The sequence below is a fragment of the Pan paniscus genome, chromosome 2 (genome assembly GCF_029289425.2).
Source record: "Pan paniscus chromosome 2, NHGRI_mPanPan1-v2.0_pri, whole genome shotgun sequence".
NCBI lineage: Eukaryota > Metazoa > Chordata > Mammalia > Primates > Hominidae > Pan > Pan paniscus.
This window is the reverse complement of record NC_085926.1, coordinates 112,005,530-112,019,699: the sequence shown is the minus strand read 5'-3', so window position 1 is coordinate 112,019,699 and position 14,170 is coordinate 112,005,530. Positions and strand designations below refer to the sequence as shown.

Here is a 14,170-nt window from a genome sequence, read left to right as displayed (position 1 = left end):
AGTCTTGCCCTGTCACCCAGGCTGGAGTGCAATGGCACAATCTTGGCACACTGCAACCTCCACCTCCTAGGTTCAAGCAATTTTCCTGCCTCAGCTGGGATTACAGGCACACGCCACCACGCCCAGCTAATTTTTTGTATCTTTAGTAGAGACGGAGTTTCACCATGTTGGCCAGGCTGTTCTCAATCTCCTGACCTCGTGATCCGCCCACCTTGGCCTCCCAAAGCATTGGGATTACAGGCATGAGCACCACGCCCGGCCTAATTCTGGATTTTATTTGTTCCTCCCAGAGTATCTCTTAACATCTTATTTGGGCCACATTATTTAATAGGAGACTGAGAGAAACAGTGCAGGCTCTCTTATCAAAACACAAGTTCAGATGCAGCACTATTGATGCATCTTTTCTACACATTTCATGTCTTGTCAAAAACATTTGTTTTTTGTGTAGAAGCTTTCTACTTCCAGCCTATCCCATTTTCTCTTTGATCTTACAGTGAAATCTCTTGGGGGAGATTCAGCAATCCATGTGTCACTGCTAATTAGCAGAAACAACAAAGGATTAACTATAAAACTCTTATACTATTTGGAAAATGGCCTTCTTCATTCTCATCCAGTTCTGAAATATATTTTGGTTTTCTTAATAAGATTAGAAACTCTATGATCTTTGCTGCCTGTGAAAACTGAAGAGAAAGATAAAATATGGGTGACACTAACCTACATCTTAATTATTTGGGGGAAGGTTTTAGTTTGCTTATTTGGTTGGATTTTTCTGTTAAAGAATAAAATAATAATGATCCAAAGAAATCATCATTAAAGTTATGCTTGTGGCACAGCACCTTCCAAAAGTCCACCTCAGACTAAACCAAGGAAATGTAGGGATACTATATATGGAAAAGAAGCCTGGAGTTTTTCTCTGACAGAATGACGAAAACTGTAGTTAAATATCTCATTTATATACCATGATTCCTTTCCAAAGATCTTAGTTTTATCAAGACTGCCTACACACCACTGAGGCAAAACCATTTCTGAGCTGACACATAGCAACCATCCTCTCAGCAATGTTTTCTTATGTTAGGGGAGGGAAATAAAGGAAAAGCCTCTTTAGAAATAAAACGACAGAAAAAGAGAAATGCCAGCACACATACGAAGATTACTGGGATTCATATGGCAATAAACCCCTCTAGGTTTATTGCCAAGGGCAATGTGTGGTATATGTCTTGGGAGGGGTTTAAAGCATTATTATATTTTACTTTATGTAGCTAACTCTGTAGGAATTTTCCATCTAAAATGTTATCAGTTTTGGTAAAGAAATTGTTTGTTATGTTCTTTCTTTCCTGACCCTGTAAGTAACCCAGATGTCCCATTCTCACAGAGGGGACAGTGAGGGCCAATTTACCTAAATATTGTGCTAGTGTTTTGCATTTCAAAGTTCCATGAAGTCTTTTTTATTACAAAGGTCCCTATTTTTAAATGTATTTTTTTTTGTCTTTCAAAAAAAGTACTGATTACATTTTGATTTTTAAAAATTGAAAAAAGAGACTTTGGCACAAATGAAGCCCATTCCCTAAAATTGTATAGAGTAGAATATTTCCCCCCTAAACACTAGACATTTCAGATGAATATTATAAGGATCTTGAGAGCCATGTGGGTGAGGAATGAAAGACATCACGTCATTGTCTTACTATCACAGTATCCTGGAGGTGAATCAAGCATTTGTCTGATATATTCTGAAGTAAGCTATGTTCTTGGCATAGTTTGTGTTTATGTGTGTGGCCAAGGATGAAGGGTGGGCAGGTAACAGGGGTTTTGGTAGAGATGGGGAAGAAGGTCTCTAAGGGACATGAAGAAAGAAGGCAAAGAGAAGGTGATAGGGAGCCGTAGGTCTGCCTTTTCTCCAGACTTGAGGTCACGAGAACTCATGAGTGTTCAGGTGATAGGCTGTACTGTGGTCATTCTTCTGTAAAGAACCCAGAGAATTTTACTGGTTAAGCATTTACTATTTGGTGAGACTAAGGAATTGCTTCTTGAAATTCTATTTCTAGAGTGAAACAATGTAACTATTAGATAATTACAGCAATATTATCAACTGAAACTTTTTAGCAGAATTAAGAACTTATAAAATGGCCTTATGTAAGGGGTACATATTGACACATTTATGGATAACATGATACAATATGCGGTATCTGTGATTTTTAAATACTTCAGAAAAAAAGTTGGTGGGGGGAGAGATGAAATAAGATTGGCAGAATGTTGATAATTTTTGAAGTTGGGTAAAGGTTTATTCTGTGTTTCTGCTTTTAGAACAGTGATAGGGTTTGGGTTTTTTTGTTTTTTTTTTTTTTTGGTAAGTTGAAATGAGGAAGGAGAAAAAAATTTAATATAGAAGTAAAATGAGCATCACGTATTCCAGGATATAACAGACGTATTTTTGTCTATAGCCGGGGTAGCATTTCACATGGCAGTGGTTGTCAAAGTTTAGGCCTCTAGGCTTTTCCATGGAACCCAGCAGCAAGTTCAGGTCTTAGCACTGTGTTCTGGGAACTGAATGTATTTTCTCTAATGCTATTAGTTATGAGCATATATAGTTGGGGTTGGAGGTTACCATGATTTCCTCTCTTTTCTTTGGGGTAAAATTACGAAAATCAGGAATAGGATTGGTCATGGGGTATTGCTTTTCCATTGCAGAATTCAATACTGCACTTCCTACTGGAGATTTATTTTGCCATGACAAAGATCCTCATTTTTTAAAATTATACTTTAAGTTTTAGGGTACATGTGCACAACGTGCAGGTTTGTTACCTATGTATATATGTGCCATGTTGGTGTGCTGCACCCATTAACTCATCATTTAACATTAGGTATATCTCCTAATGCTATCCCTCCTCCCTCCCCCCACCCCACAACAGCCCCTGGTGTGTGATGTTCCCCTTCCTGTGTCCATGTGTTCTCATTGTTCAATTCCCATCTATGAGTGAGAACATGCGGTGTTTGGTTTTTTGTCCTTGCGATAGTTTGCTGAGAATGATGGTTTCCAGCTTCATCTGTGTCCCTACAAAGGACATGAACTCATCCTTTTTTATGGCTGCATAGTATTCCATGGTGTATATGTGCCACATTTTCTTAATCCAGTCTATCATTGTTGGACATTTGGGTTGGTTCCAAGTCTTTGCTATTGTGAATAGTGCCGCAATAAACCTACATGTGCATGTGTCTTTATAGCAGCATGATTTATAATCCTTTGGGTATATACCCAGTAATGGGATGGGTGGGTCAAATGGTATTTCTAGTTCTAGATCCCTGAGGAATCGCCACACTGACTTCCACAACGGTTGAACTAGTTTACAGTCCCACCAACAGTGTAAAAGTATTCCTATTTCTCCACATCCTCTCCAGCACCTGTTGTTTCCTGACTTTTTAATAATCGCCATTCTAACTGGTGTGAGATGGTATTTCATTGTGGTATTGATTTGCATTTCTCTGATGGCCAGTGATGATGAGCATTTTTTCATGTGTCTTTTGGCTGCATAAATGTCTTCTTTTGAGAAGTGTTCAAATCCTTCGCCCACTTGTTGATGGGGTTGTATATTTTTTTCTTGTAAATTTGTTTGAGTTCATTGTAGATTCTGGATATTAGCCCTTTGTCAGATGAGTAGATTGCAAAAATTTTCTCCCATTCTGTAGGTTGCCTGTTCACTCTGATGGTAGTTTCTTTTGCTGTGCAGAAGCTCTTTAGTTTAATTAGATCCCATTTGTCAATTTTGGCTTTTGTTGCCATTGCTTTTGGTGTTTTAGACATGAAGTCCTTGCCCATGCCTATGTCCTGAATGGTATTGCCTAGGTTTTCTGCTAGGGTTTTTATGGTTTTAGGGCTAACATTTAAGTCTTTAATCCATCTTGAATTAATTTTTGTATAAGGTGTAAGGAAGCGATCCATTTTCAGCTTTCTCCATATGGCTAGCCAGTTTTCCCAGCACCATTTATTAAATAGGGAATCCTTTCCCCATTGCTTTTGTCAGGTTTGTCAAAGATCAGATAGTTGTACATATGTGGCATTATTTCTGAGGGCTCTGTTCTGTTCCATTGGTCTATATCTCTGTTTTGGTACCAGTACCATGCTGTTTTGGTTACTGTAGCCTTGTAGTATAGTTTGAAGTCAGGTAGTGAGATGCCTCCAGCTTTGTTCTTTTGGCTTAGGATTGACTTGGCAATGCAGGCTCTTTTTTGGTTCCATATGAACTTTAAAGTAGTTTTTTCCAATTCTGTGAAGAAAGTCATTGGTAGCTTGATGGGGATAGCACTGAATCTATAAATTACCTTGGGCAGTATGGCCATTTTCACAATATTGATTCTTTCTACCCATGAGCATGGAATGTTCTTCCATTTGTTTGTATCCTCTTTTATTTCATTGAGCAGTGGTTTGTAGTTCTCCTTGAAGAGGTCCTTCACATCCCTTGTAAGTTGGATTCCTAGGTATTTTATTCTCTTTGAAGCAAATGTGAATGGGAGTTCACTCATGATTTGGCTCTCTGTTTGTCTCTTATTGGTGTATAACAATGCTTATGGTTTTTGCACATTGATTTTGTATCCTGAGACTTTGCTGAAGTTGCTTATCAGCTTAAGGAGATTTTGGGCTGAGACGATGGGGTTTTCTAGATATACAATCATGTCATCTGCAAACAGGGACAATTTGACTTCCTCTTTTCCTAATTGAATACCCTTTATTTCCTTCTCCTGCCTGATTGCCCTGGCCAGAACTTCCAACACTATGTTGAAAGGATCCCCATTTTTTATTAATTTTTTTTCTCCTTCCTCATTTCAACTTAAAACTACCTCTCTAATCCCCAGGGACTTCATAGCATCTGTGGGGTCTCCTGCCCAGCCACAGTAGCCCACAAAGGAAAAGAGAAGTTGAGGATTGCTCCCTTTTGTAGCAATAGAGTTTCTCTTCTTTTGGCCTGAGAACAGCAAGGAGTCACTTAGGGGCCTGGGTGTAGAATGTAGCTTTCTTCCTGACATTCCAGCCTTTGCCAACTTCCCTAGACCATTAGTTGCACCAAAGTTAGTTCCATTCAGCAAAAATAAATTGTAAACTTGTTGACATTTTTGTCCTCTTAACAATTCATTGTTTATTTTTCCATGACGGAGAATTTTGATGCAATTATCACTGAGCTTTCTGACAAAAGAGAAATAGCTGAGGAATTTTGATGAGTTACCCACTTCATTAATCAGAACAAGCATCTCTAGTGACAGGGTTAGAATTACAATGAAGATTAGATAGCAAATTGCTGTTCCACCTAACGTCAATCATTCCTAGTGACAGTAGTGTGATTACACTTCAGGGAAGAGCTTTTCTGGCTAACAGAACGAGGGCAACTCCAGTGCAGGTAATAAATTTAGCAGAGCGAGCTGTCATTTCTTCTCTTCAGTGGAATCCTTAACAACCAAATGATGTATTGTGGAAGATTTTGTGGGGAGGACACCATTTCACTTTAAAAGTTTCTAAATTTCACCAGGTAGTATTTTATTTTAGAAATTATTATAGATAGGTACTTAGGAACAGTTCTTCCTTCAGTGACTTTCTGTATTTTATTTACCTATATCAAGCCTTAATTATTACCACAACTATGATAAAGAGATGATGGAAGTTAGGAAAAGAATGCCTGACTATATTTGAAAATCTAACAGAAATAAAAACATGGTACAAAAATAAATGAACTAGGAAATAAATGGAGGGAAATCAGACTAGTTACCTGGCTAGTTAAAACTTAAGTTCTCCTGGCTTAAACAGAACAACCCAGTTGTGGTTTTAAATCATACATCTTGTTTTAAAAAGCAAAGGGATAGAGCACTATTGTAGTTCCAACGTATAGAAAAGTAACGAGGAGAAGCAGGCCTGGGAGTATCAGGAAGTAAGCTGGGGGGAGGGAGGAATAGAAAGAATAAATAGTTCAGGTCTGTGGAAGTATGCCACCCTTCTAAATAAAAACAGAACTAGCAACTTTTTCCAGAGAAGACGGAACTGAGTATATTCCTTTCCCAAATATTTTCTTCGAACACATTTATGGGACTCCTGTATACCTGGATAATGTTTGCTATGAATCAAGAATAACTAAGCAGCTATTCTTGATTCACACTTTTTTTTTTAATTTAAATTTTAATGGGATTGGTTTTTTTGAGCAGGCAGGGAAAAAACCAATAGCAAGTCAATTTCAAGAAAGTAGTTGCCATACAGGTTTGTCACTTTGCTCTTGTTAGCTTCTGTGTGGTGAACCTGAATTATAGGCCTTTAAAACTGATCATTTTGGTCTCAAAGTCTCAACATAAGTATTTTTAAAGAAACATATTGACTATAGAATTTATAAACTCAAAATTTCCCCTCCTACATTCAGATATGTTCCTAACCAATGCTTTTCTACCACGGTAAGTTATGTATACAGTTTTCTTTCACTATAAAAGCAGCAAAAAATGTGCCTTTCTTTTTCAGGAGAGATGTTTTTGCCTAATAGATTAGAGTCATCAGGATGCTGGAATGTTTCAGTTTCAGCCTTAGGTGTAACACTAACTCTTTACTTGTGATTTTAGTCATTAAACCTTTCTCTACTTGAAGTTTTAGCTTGGTGAAGTAAATCATAATAATATCTACAATCTTTATTTTATAATGATGGTTTACAAATCAATAAAAATAGTACACGTAAGATGCTTTGAACTTTACAAAGAAAAGGATTGTCAGAATCAAAGGATACTATTAATAGTGTTATTATTATCAAGATGGATTATGTTTGTACTATTTCATCATTTGAAATAATCCTGAAGTTAAAATTAGAGATAGCTACACATAGAATATTTTACCAGGTCATTCAAGAGGAATTTCTTAAGGGGATTTGGTAAACAGACACAGAACATTTTCTTTCAATCATGGCACACAAGTTAACACCATTTTTTTTCATGCTGTATTTTGTGGAACAGGTAAACAAATGATGCAAAAGGCATACCCCTCAACCTGGCCAGCTGTATCTCTTCTCCCTATTACAACTGAAAGAGTATCCAGTATTCAGCAAATCTCCTTTCCTTCCTCTCTCCCTTCCTCCCTTTCATCCTCTCCAAAAGATCTAAGGTGAAGGTCTAGAACATGTGCCTTATTTGACATATGGAGAGGGCTTTTTAAAGTTTGCCATGGTTTCTCCTAATGAGAAATTATAATGAAGAATATTGTTTAGTTTGTCTAAACAAGAATATAAACTAATACCCTGTTTGGAAAACATTTCTGGCCAAATAGACAATTTCTAAGAATTCTAGTAGATGCTCTCTTATGTTATTGGTCTTTTCATTGATACATCCTCTTTCCCTGTAACCTCTTAGAAGTAGGGGTCATATCAAACAATTTTGTGCAGAGTCCCCAAATTGAAACACAGTGATGGTTGCTTAGCAAATGCTGAAATGAAGAAAGTTAAGTATTTTTATAGAGAAAGAAGCAGTAAATATTTGCCTGATAAATCTGGCAAATCCTTGAAACTGGCAAATCCCCCATACTTCCCACAAAGTCACTTTCTATGAGGTTAGTTTTTGTTTTAATGCTCCCCACACTCAGTGCCACTGTCAGATTTACCATTCCCATTTATGAGACCTATTCCCTTCTCTCAGGAGGCTCACAGTCTAGGGGAGTAAAGTAAACTGGTGATTACAATATAGTGTGTTGGGTGTTTTGGCTGAAGAAAGCATAGATTGTTATAGGAACACAGTGGATGGGCAGTTACATTTGGGTAGAGGGATTGGTAACAGGAGGGCTTCCTGAGAGAGGTGACTACCGTAGTTAGGCAGAAAGAAGGCAGAAAAGAGGGACAGAGAAATTAGTATTAGGTTGGTGCAAAAGTTACTGCAGTTTTTGGCTATGAAAAGCAATGGCAAAAACCGCAATTACTTTTGCACCAACTTAATATGAACATAGGAAAGTATGAAATGGCATGGTTGGTGTCAAGGCCAAAAGCTGAAAGTAATTTGATCTAGAAGGAATGTAAAGTTTGCTGAAAAGAGAGAAGATATAAGCAAGGACTAGGTCTCAGTGATTTTCTTAGACTAGGATCATGAGTAAAGTACTGCTTTGGGGACATCCTTAGGATCAGTAGACCTTGTCTAATTTGCTGTCAAGTGCATGTAGTGGAAGATTATAGGCAGCCTGAACATCTAGTCTTTCTAGACTCACCAAAGCCCTAAAGTGGTCAGTGGTAGTAGCCCAGCTGATTTTGTTGTTTATAGCTGTCTTATTCTCAGGGACCAGAGACTCCATCCCATCTTCATGGAATCTCCCCCGTTCACTTGTGTGGACACTAGTGTGTCAGAAACGGTAATGAATTAAATGGTTGGTATTTTGAGCTCCAAGACACCTGGCAGGGGGAGTCATGTTGGAAACAAGTTTTCAAGCTTCTCAAACAAGCCCCTTGGTTCATGTCGTAGATGTGACTTATTCCAGCTCCCCATGGGACTGGTGGCTTACAATGACAATGAAGTATTTTAGTTTAAGTTGTGAGGCTGAGAATGCCTCATTTGCATGATTGAATATTCCTTGTCATTATTAGCATAAAGGAATTGTGCTTTGTCTCTTCCTTTCCATTAAGACAACAGTTCCTGTATTTGTTTTTAAAAGTGTGAGGGGAAAATCTGAGGAGAGGGCTGTCAGTGTTAGATATTAGAAACACTAGCGCTGATGGGTGGTGATTTTCCTAATATTTCCGCTGCAGTGTCAAAAACGGTATTTCGCTGCCTGGCACAAGCTGATTCTTGATCATAGGATTAAGCTGGGGAAAGCTGGGACCCTGTCTGACTGGAAGATTCGGCTGAAGGTCCTGCGGGCCTGGAGAGACTACACAAGATTCCAGAAGTTGGAGCGGGAGACTCAAGCCTTGGAAAATGATCTTAGGGAAGAAAACAGGTATCGTTATTTGTATTGTGAAAATCTAGTATGTTTATCTAGGATACTTCCCTCCTGAAGAATCCACAAATAAACTTTACACATGCCAACTAGAATAATCTTAACCACTTATGAAATATGGTAATCACAGTTTTTCTATGTTACATCTCAAACTAGAAAATTTTACTGAAAATTATAAGTAAACAAAATTATTTAAATGTGCTAGCCGGGAGCAGTGGGGTGTGCCTGTAATTCCAGCTACTCAGAAGGCTAAGGCAGAAGGATCACTCGAGCCTAGGAGTTCAAGACCAGCCTGGGGAACATAGTGAGATCCTGTCTCCAATAAAGTAAAATAAAATAAAATAAAATATACATTGTACATGATCTTCTTTCTTTAATGGAAGCAAGTATTAGGATTTTCCCATGCGTTCTGGTGTAGTAGCATTGTACCCTGGACCATCTTACAATTCAAAAGAGGGTGTTTGGCTTATATGCCAATAATTCTCATTCATAGAAATCACTGTCTGCACATAAAATGTTAATTAAGGACACAGAGAACATCCATCTGGGAGGGCCAACCTGCCAAAGTGATTCCTCCCACTCTACCATCTTTTGTTCCACACCTTATTTAGAGGTTTTTTGACACCTTTATAACAGCTCCTTCTTATGTTTGTGAATGACACAGAATTCTGCCTTCAAATGAGGCTTTCTTTATTCCATCATCTTAAAATCAAATAATTTTCTTATTATTATTTACAAGTTCAAGTTTGCATTCTTGAATCAAAATCACAGATGTAAAAGGAACCATTTGGTTGTTTGTTTTTCTTTATTTCTTCTAAAAAAAAGTGATAAATGATGTGCAGAACGTGCAGGTTTGTTATATAGGTATACGTATGCCATGGTGGTTTGCTGCACCTATTGACCCATCCTCTTAAGTTTCCTCCCCTCATCCTCCACCCCTCAACAGGCCCTGGTGTGTGCTGTTCCCCTCTGTGTGTCCATGTGAAGGAACCATTTGTTTACTTAGGGGTTGGGGAGAAATTCATGTTTTTATAAGTAATCACTTCTCTACTGGCAGTTCTGTCATTCATTCAGGATGAAAAATCACATGAATGATAAATGTAAGTATTGTTACGTAGAAGGGCATGGTGCCTCTTAAAGTTGTGCAATCCTGTGATAGCATCAGGCCTGGAGACTGGTGCATGGCCCCTTGTCCTCAAAGAACTCACAGTTGAATGGGCAAAACAACATCTAGAGACTGTATAGGTGTTGAGGAGTATTGTAAACTGAATAATACATCTCCATCTGCTGCTGAGAACGTGGCAAGAATGTGTAGCTGTGGCTAAGGAGATTCCTAAATAGTGCCAGGAAAGGCATTATCAAGAAGATGGGCCTTGAGCTGAGCTTTTCATGGTCAATAGGATGTTCCTAGGTAGAGATGGGGAGACTGGGATGATGGCATGAAGCATAGCCGTCTGGATTGACTGGAGATTATCAAGCATGTGGTTGTCAAGTACGTCAACTTCTGAATGGCCTTGAATGCCAGGACATGGAGTTAAGGTAGTCTTTGGTTTAAAAAAAAAAAAAAAAAGTGAATCCTTGAAGGTTTTTTAAGCAGGAGGGTGACCTAGTCAATCTCCCTTTCCTATGATATGCTGGGAGAAATCTTTGGTGAAAAAAATAGAGGCCAACACAGAAAACTCTCCCATAGTTTGTTTCTAAAATCTCAGGACCTAGTGATTGATACAAGGAATTAGGATGATAGCTTACTCAGAAAGGAATAGCTGGCAGGATTTGTTGGATAAAGAAGGGAAACGGGTTGTAAAGTGGATGCAATGTGAGTGCAGGCATAAAATGAGTGGACACTTGGATGTTGAAGTTAAAAGTGGCCTATGAGATTTACATGCTAGAAGAAACTTGTATAAGGAAAATCTGGAAAATTTAAGATTCCGTTCCAATTAAACTTTAAATATAAAAGCACTAAATAGGGATTTCATAATAGTATAATGTGCCAATTTTTTAAAAAAGATCTTCTCAGAACTTTTTCTTGTATCTGTGAATTATTTTCAGGTGACTATTTTTAAATGTTTAGAATGGATACTAAACATTTTTTAACTGCCAGAGTTAGAAAACATTTAACTTACAATAATTTTTTACTATAAAGCTTTAGAGCAAAAAAAATCCCAGAGCAGGAAGGCACCTCAAGGATCATCTGATCCAGCCCCTCGTTTTACAGATGATAAAAGTAAGGCCCAGAGACAGTAAATGACTCAAGGTCACAAAGCAAAGAGCAGCCTCAATGGACACCAAATCCATACTTGTTGAATAATAAGCAAGTCAGGGAACAAATGAAGAACTCAGTTGCTTCCTCTCCTGCAATTTAACTTGATAGGGTTTTGAAGCATTCTTTCTAGACAGCTCAGGGATAGGAGAGAGCATTTATTATCGTGGTTACTCATTATAGAAACTTAGCTCTGACCAGATTGACAAAACACAGGTAATTCTGTGGTTCACTCACCTGGACATTGAAATTACTTATTATGTTCGTTATTTAAATGTCAGTTGTTTTCCTCATCCTCTAGCTCACCTCACTGACGTGTGTGTTTGCCACCTCGATTTCCGCTCACTGGCCTGTCCGCCATGAAGGGCCCAGACTTGTGGGCTTTTTTCTTTTGCCCCTTTTCTTTCTGTTCTTCCCACTTTCTCTCTGAAGCAACCACAAATCTCTCTCTTTTTATTTGTAATTTAGCGACCATCTTTCCTTGTTGAGCCTGTGCTGAGTCTCACTTGCAGTCCAAGGAGTCATCCACTTATTTCTTCTAAAAATGCATCTTGCTTTTCCTAATAGGAATTGTGGTTACTCTGTTTTTGTTCATGTTTATTATTTTAAGAGAAGTTATGGCAATAATGTTACAAAATTTCCTTACAATATTGTGATGCAGCTTCAACATGAACAAATATTTCCAAACCCTGAGGATTCACTTAGTAATACAGCAAAATTCTAGTATACACACTAAATTAGACCATTTGACATGGTGGTATTGAAATTTGAACTGTATATTCAATTTCCTTAGTGTGTTCATTTTTGAAAGTTGGTTCCAGATCTTCCATTCCTCCTCTCCCCCTTTCTGTCTGCATTTACAGCTAGCCCCAGACAAAATTGGGAAGAAACATGGTTTGTTTTCAACATCTGCACCAAAATCTCATAAATCACTACTTAAAAACTTACTCATGTAAGTGAATACCACCTCTACCCCAATAACTATGGATAAATTAAAATAAAAATTTTAGAAAAATCTTCTGCCAGTCCTTCCTGAGCCCTGCTTCCCAGATTTCTCAATTCTGTCCTGGGCCGCATCTCTGCCCTTCTCTGTATTAACCTCCACAGTCTTTAATCCTGCCCTCTCTTGCACCAGTGCTCTGGGCCTTTCCTGGAACATGCTTTTACCTCTTCCCTTTGTCCCTCAAGCCCTTCGTTCTTTGTTACTGTAATTCTCATTTGATATGTTATCCCTCCCGGGACATTTTTTTTTTTATTTTAACAGGCACTGTCTGGAAACAGTGCCCAAAGTGGGAGTGACAGAGATTTGAGGGTACTGTGGCAGGCCAGTGAAAAAAACTGGCCCTTTGGCATTCTTCAGACCATCTCATTCGTTTGGTCATTCATTCGTTCATACTGTTTGATTGGGATAAATTCATTCAGTCAACCAGCTTTACTGATGTTTACTGTATACTAGATCCTCTCCTAAGTCCTGGGGATAGGATGGGGGAACAAAATTATTAAACATTATTGCCTTCTAGGAGTTTTTTATCTAAATGGGGAAGTTAAAATTGTACCCAAATATTTAACACAATTGCAACAGAAGACACCATAAGATAAATACTTAGGAGGGACATACACATGAATGACATCCTTCATTATGATTCCCTGGAGAGCTTTCTAGAAATAGAAATTCATGGGTCCCACCTCCATTATGATCCCCTGGGGAGCTTTCTAGAAATAGAAATTCATGGGACCCACCTTCTGAAAGAGGCAGAATGTGGCTAAGTAGAAAAGGGCATTTTTTAATTTGGATAAGAACTAGTAAACTAGTACATAGGCAGTCTTGTGTAGGAACAGGTCAGGGTGAACCCGCCAGGCTCACCTGGAGGTGGGGAGGAGAAGTGAGGCTGAATTGAAAATAGGCCGTCAGATATTCTCATTTCCAGTACTCCGGATTTCAGTGTTCTTTTGGAAATCATTTACGGAGTGTTCCTGTTAATCATGTTCAATTGTCCTTCCCTCTGCTCACGTGGGTATGCAGGTGAGCAGCCAGAAGCCGCATGGTATCTTCACCTGGTAAAGCTCCTGATCTCTTTGTCACACAGGCAGAGGACAAGGCTTTCATAGCCTGGCTCGCTTTAAAACTTTAAAACTTTTTAAAACAGTTTTTATCTTCCATTTTGTCCCTGGGGGTACCTGGCACATGATTGAATGCATGAGCTTGTTTATTCCTATTCCAGCTAAACCTGCTCATCCCAAATGTAACTGTTCATGTCACTGCTTTTTTATGTTCTGCATCAGATTACAGCACTCAATCAGATCACCAGCTTGTGATTATGTATCATTTTTCATTTGCTTTTAAAACGTTCAAGACACTTTGCAGATATCTAGTAGTCTTGTCCTAAGACAGTGGGTATTACCTTACATGTGAATTTTGTTCTATATTTTCACGGTTGTTTTAAATTGAATTAGATTCTCAGGAAAAAAACTCTTGTAGGATAGGCAGCATAATAGGGCTTACTGACACTGTTTTTGAGGATGAATCTGGGGCTTAGAAACTCAGTTGCTGTCCCAGTGTCCCATGTCTAGTTAGCGTTCTTCTTCTGACTTGTAAGTTCCAAAACATGCACCAGTCACCCAGTATCATTGAGTGTTCATCCTGGGCAGCAAGGTTCATACTTAAATTCCTATTCAAACCTTTTGTATTTTATATTCTTAGATGAGCAGAGACTGCCTTTCTCTGCATGCAGTTATATATCATTGTGATGATCAATTTATATACTCTGGCTAGAAATTCCCTGATTTCAGATTGCAAGGAAATTGGGATAGGCTATTTTTCATAAGGGAACTCTGCCCTTCCATTTATGATTATCTGGCACCTATGTCTGAAACCATTTCTTTAGGTGAGCATACCAAAGTAAGTTGCATCTGACTAAGGTTTAAGAAATTTAAGTGATTTTTCGCTTTTAGAAATATTTATGTTTTAGTGTTATCTTTTAGAA

At 38.3% G+C, this 14,170-nt stretch overlaps 1 protein-coding gene across 5 annotated transcripts in view; it reads left to right on the top strand.

The window, feature by feature from the left end:
* CCDC191 (coiled-coil domain containing 191) overlaps positions 1–14,170 on the top strand; it is a 91,779-nt gene that overhangs the window by 28,393 nt on the left and 49,216 nt on the right. For all 5 annotated transcript variants that reach the window (XM_003825115.5, XM_008950428.4, XM_024928212.4 and 2 more), the window contains one exon: positions 8,736–8,926. In XM_003825115.5, coding sequence (XP_003825163.2) covers positions 8,736–8,926 — 191 coding nt within the window. The remainder of the gene's footprint in view (positions 1–8,735; positions 8,927–14,170) is intronic.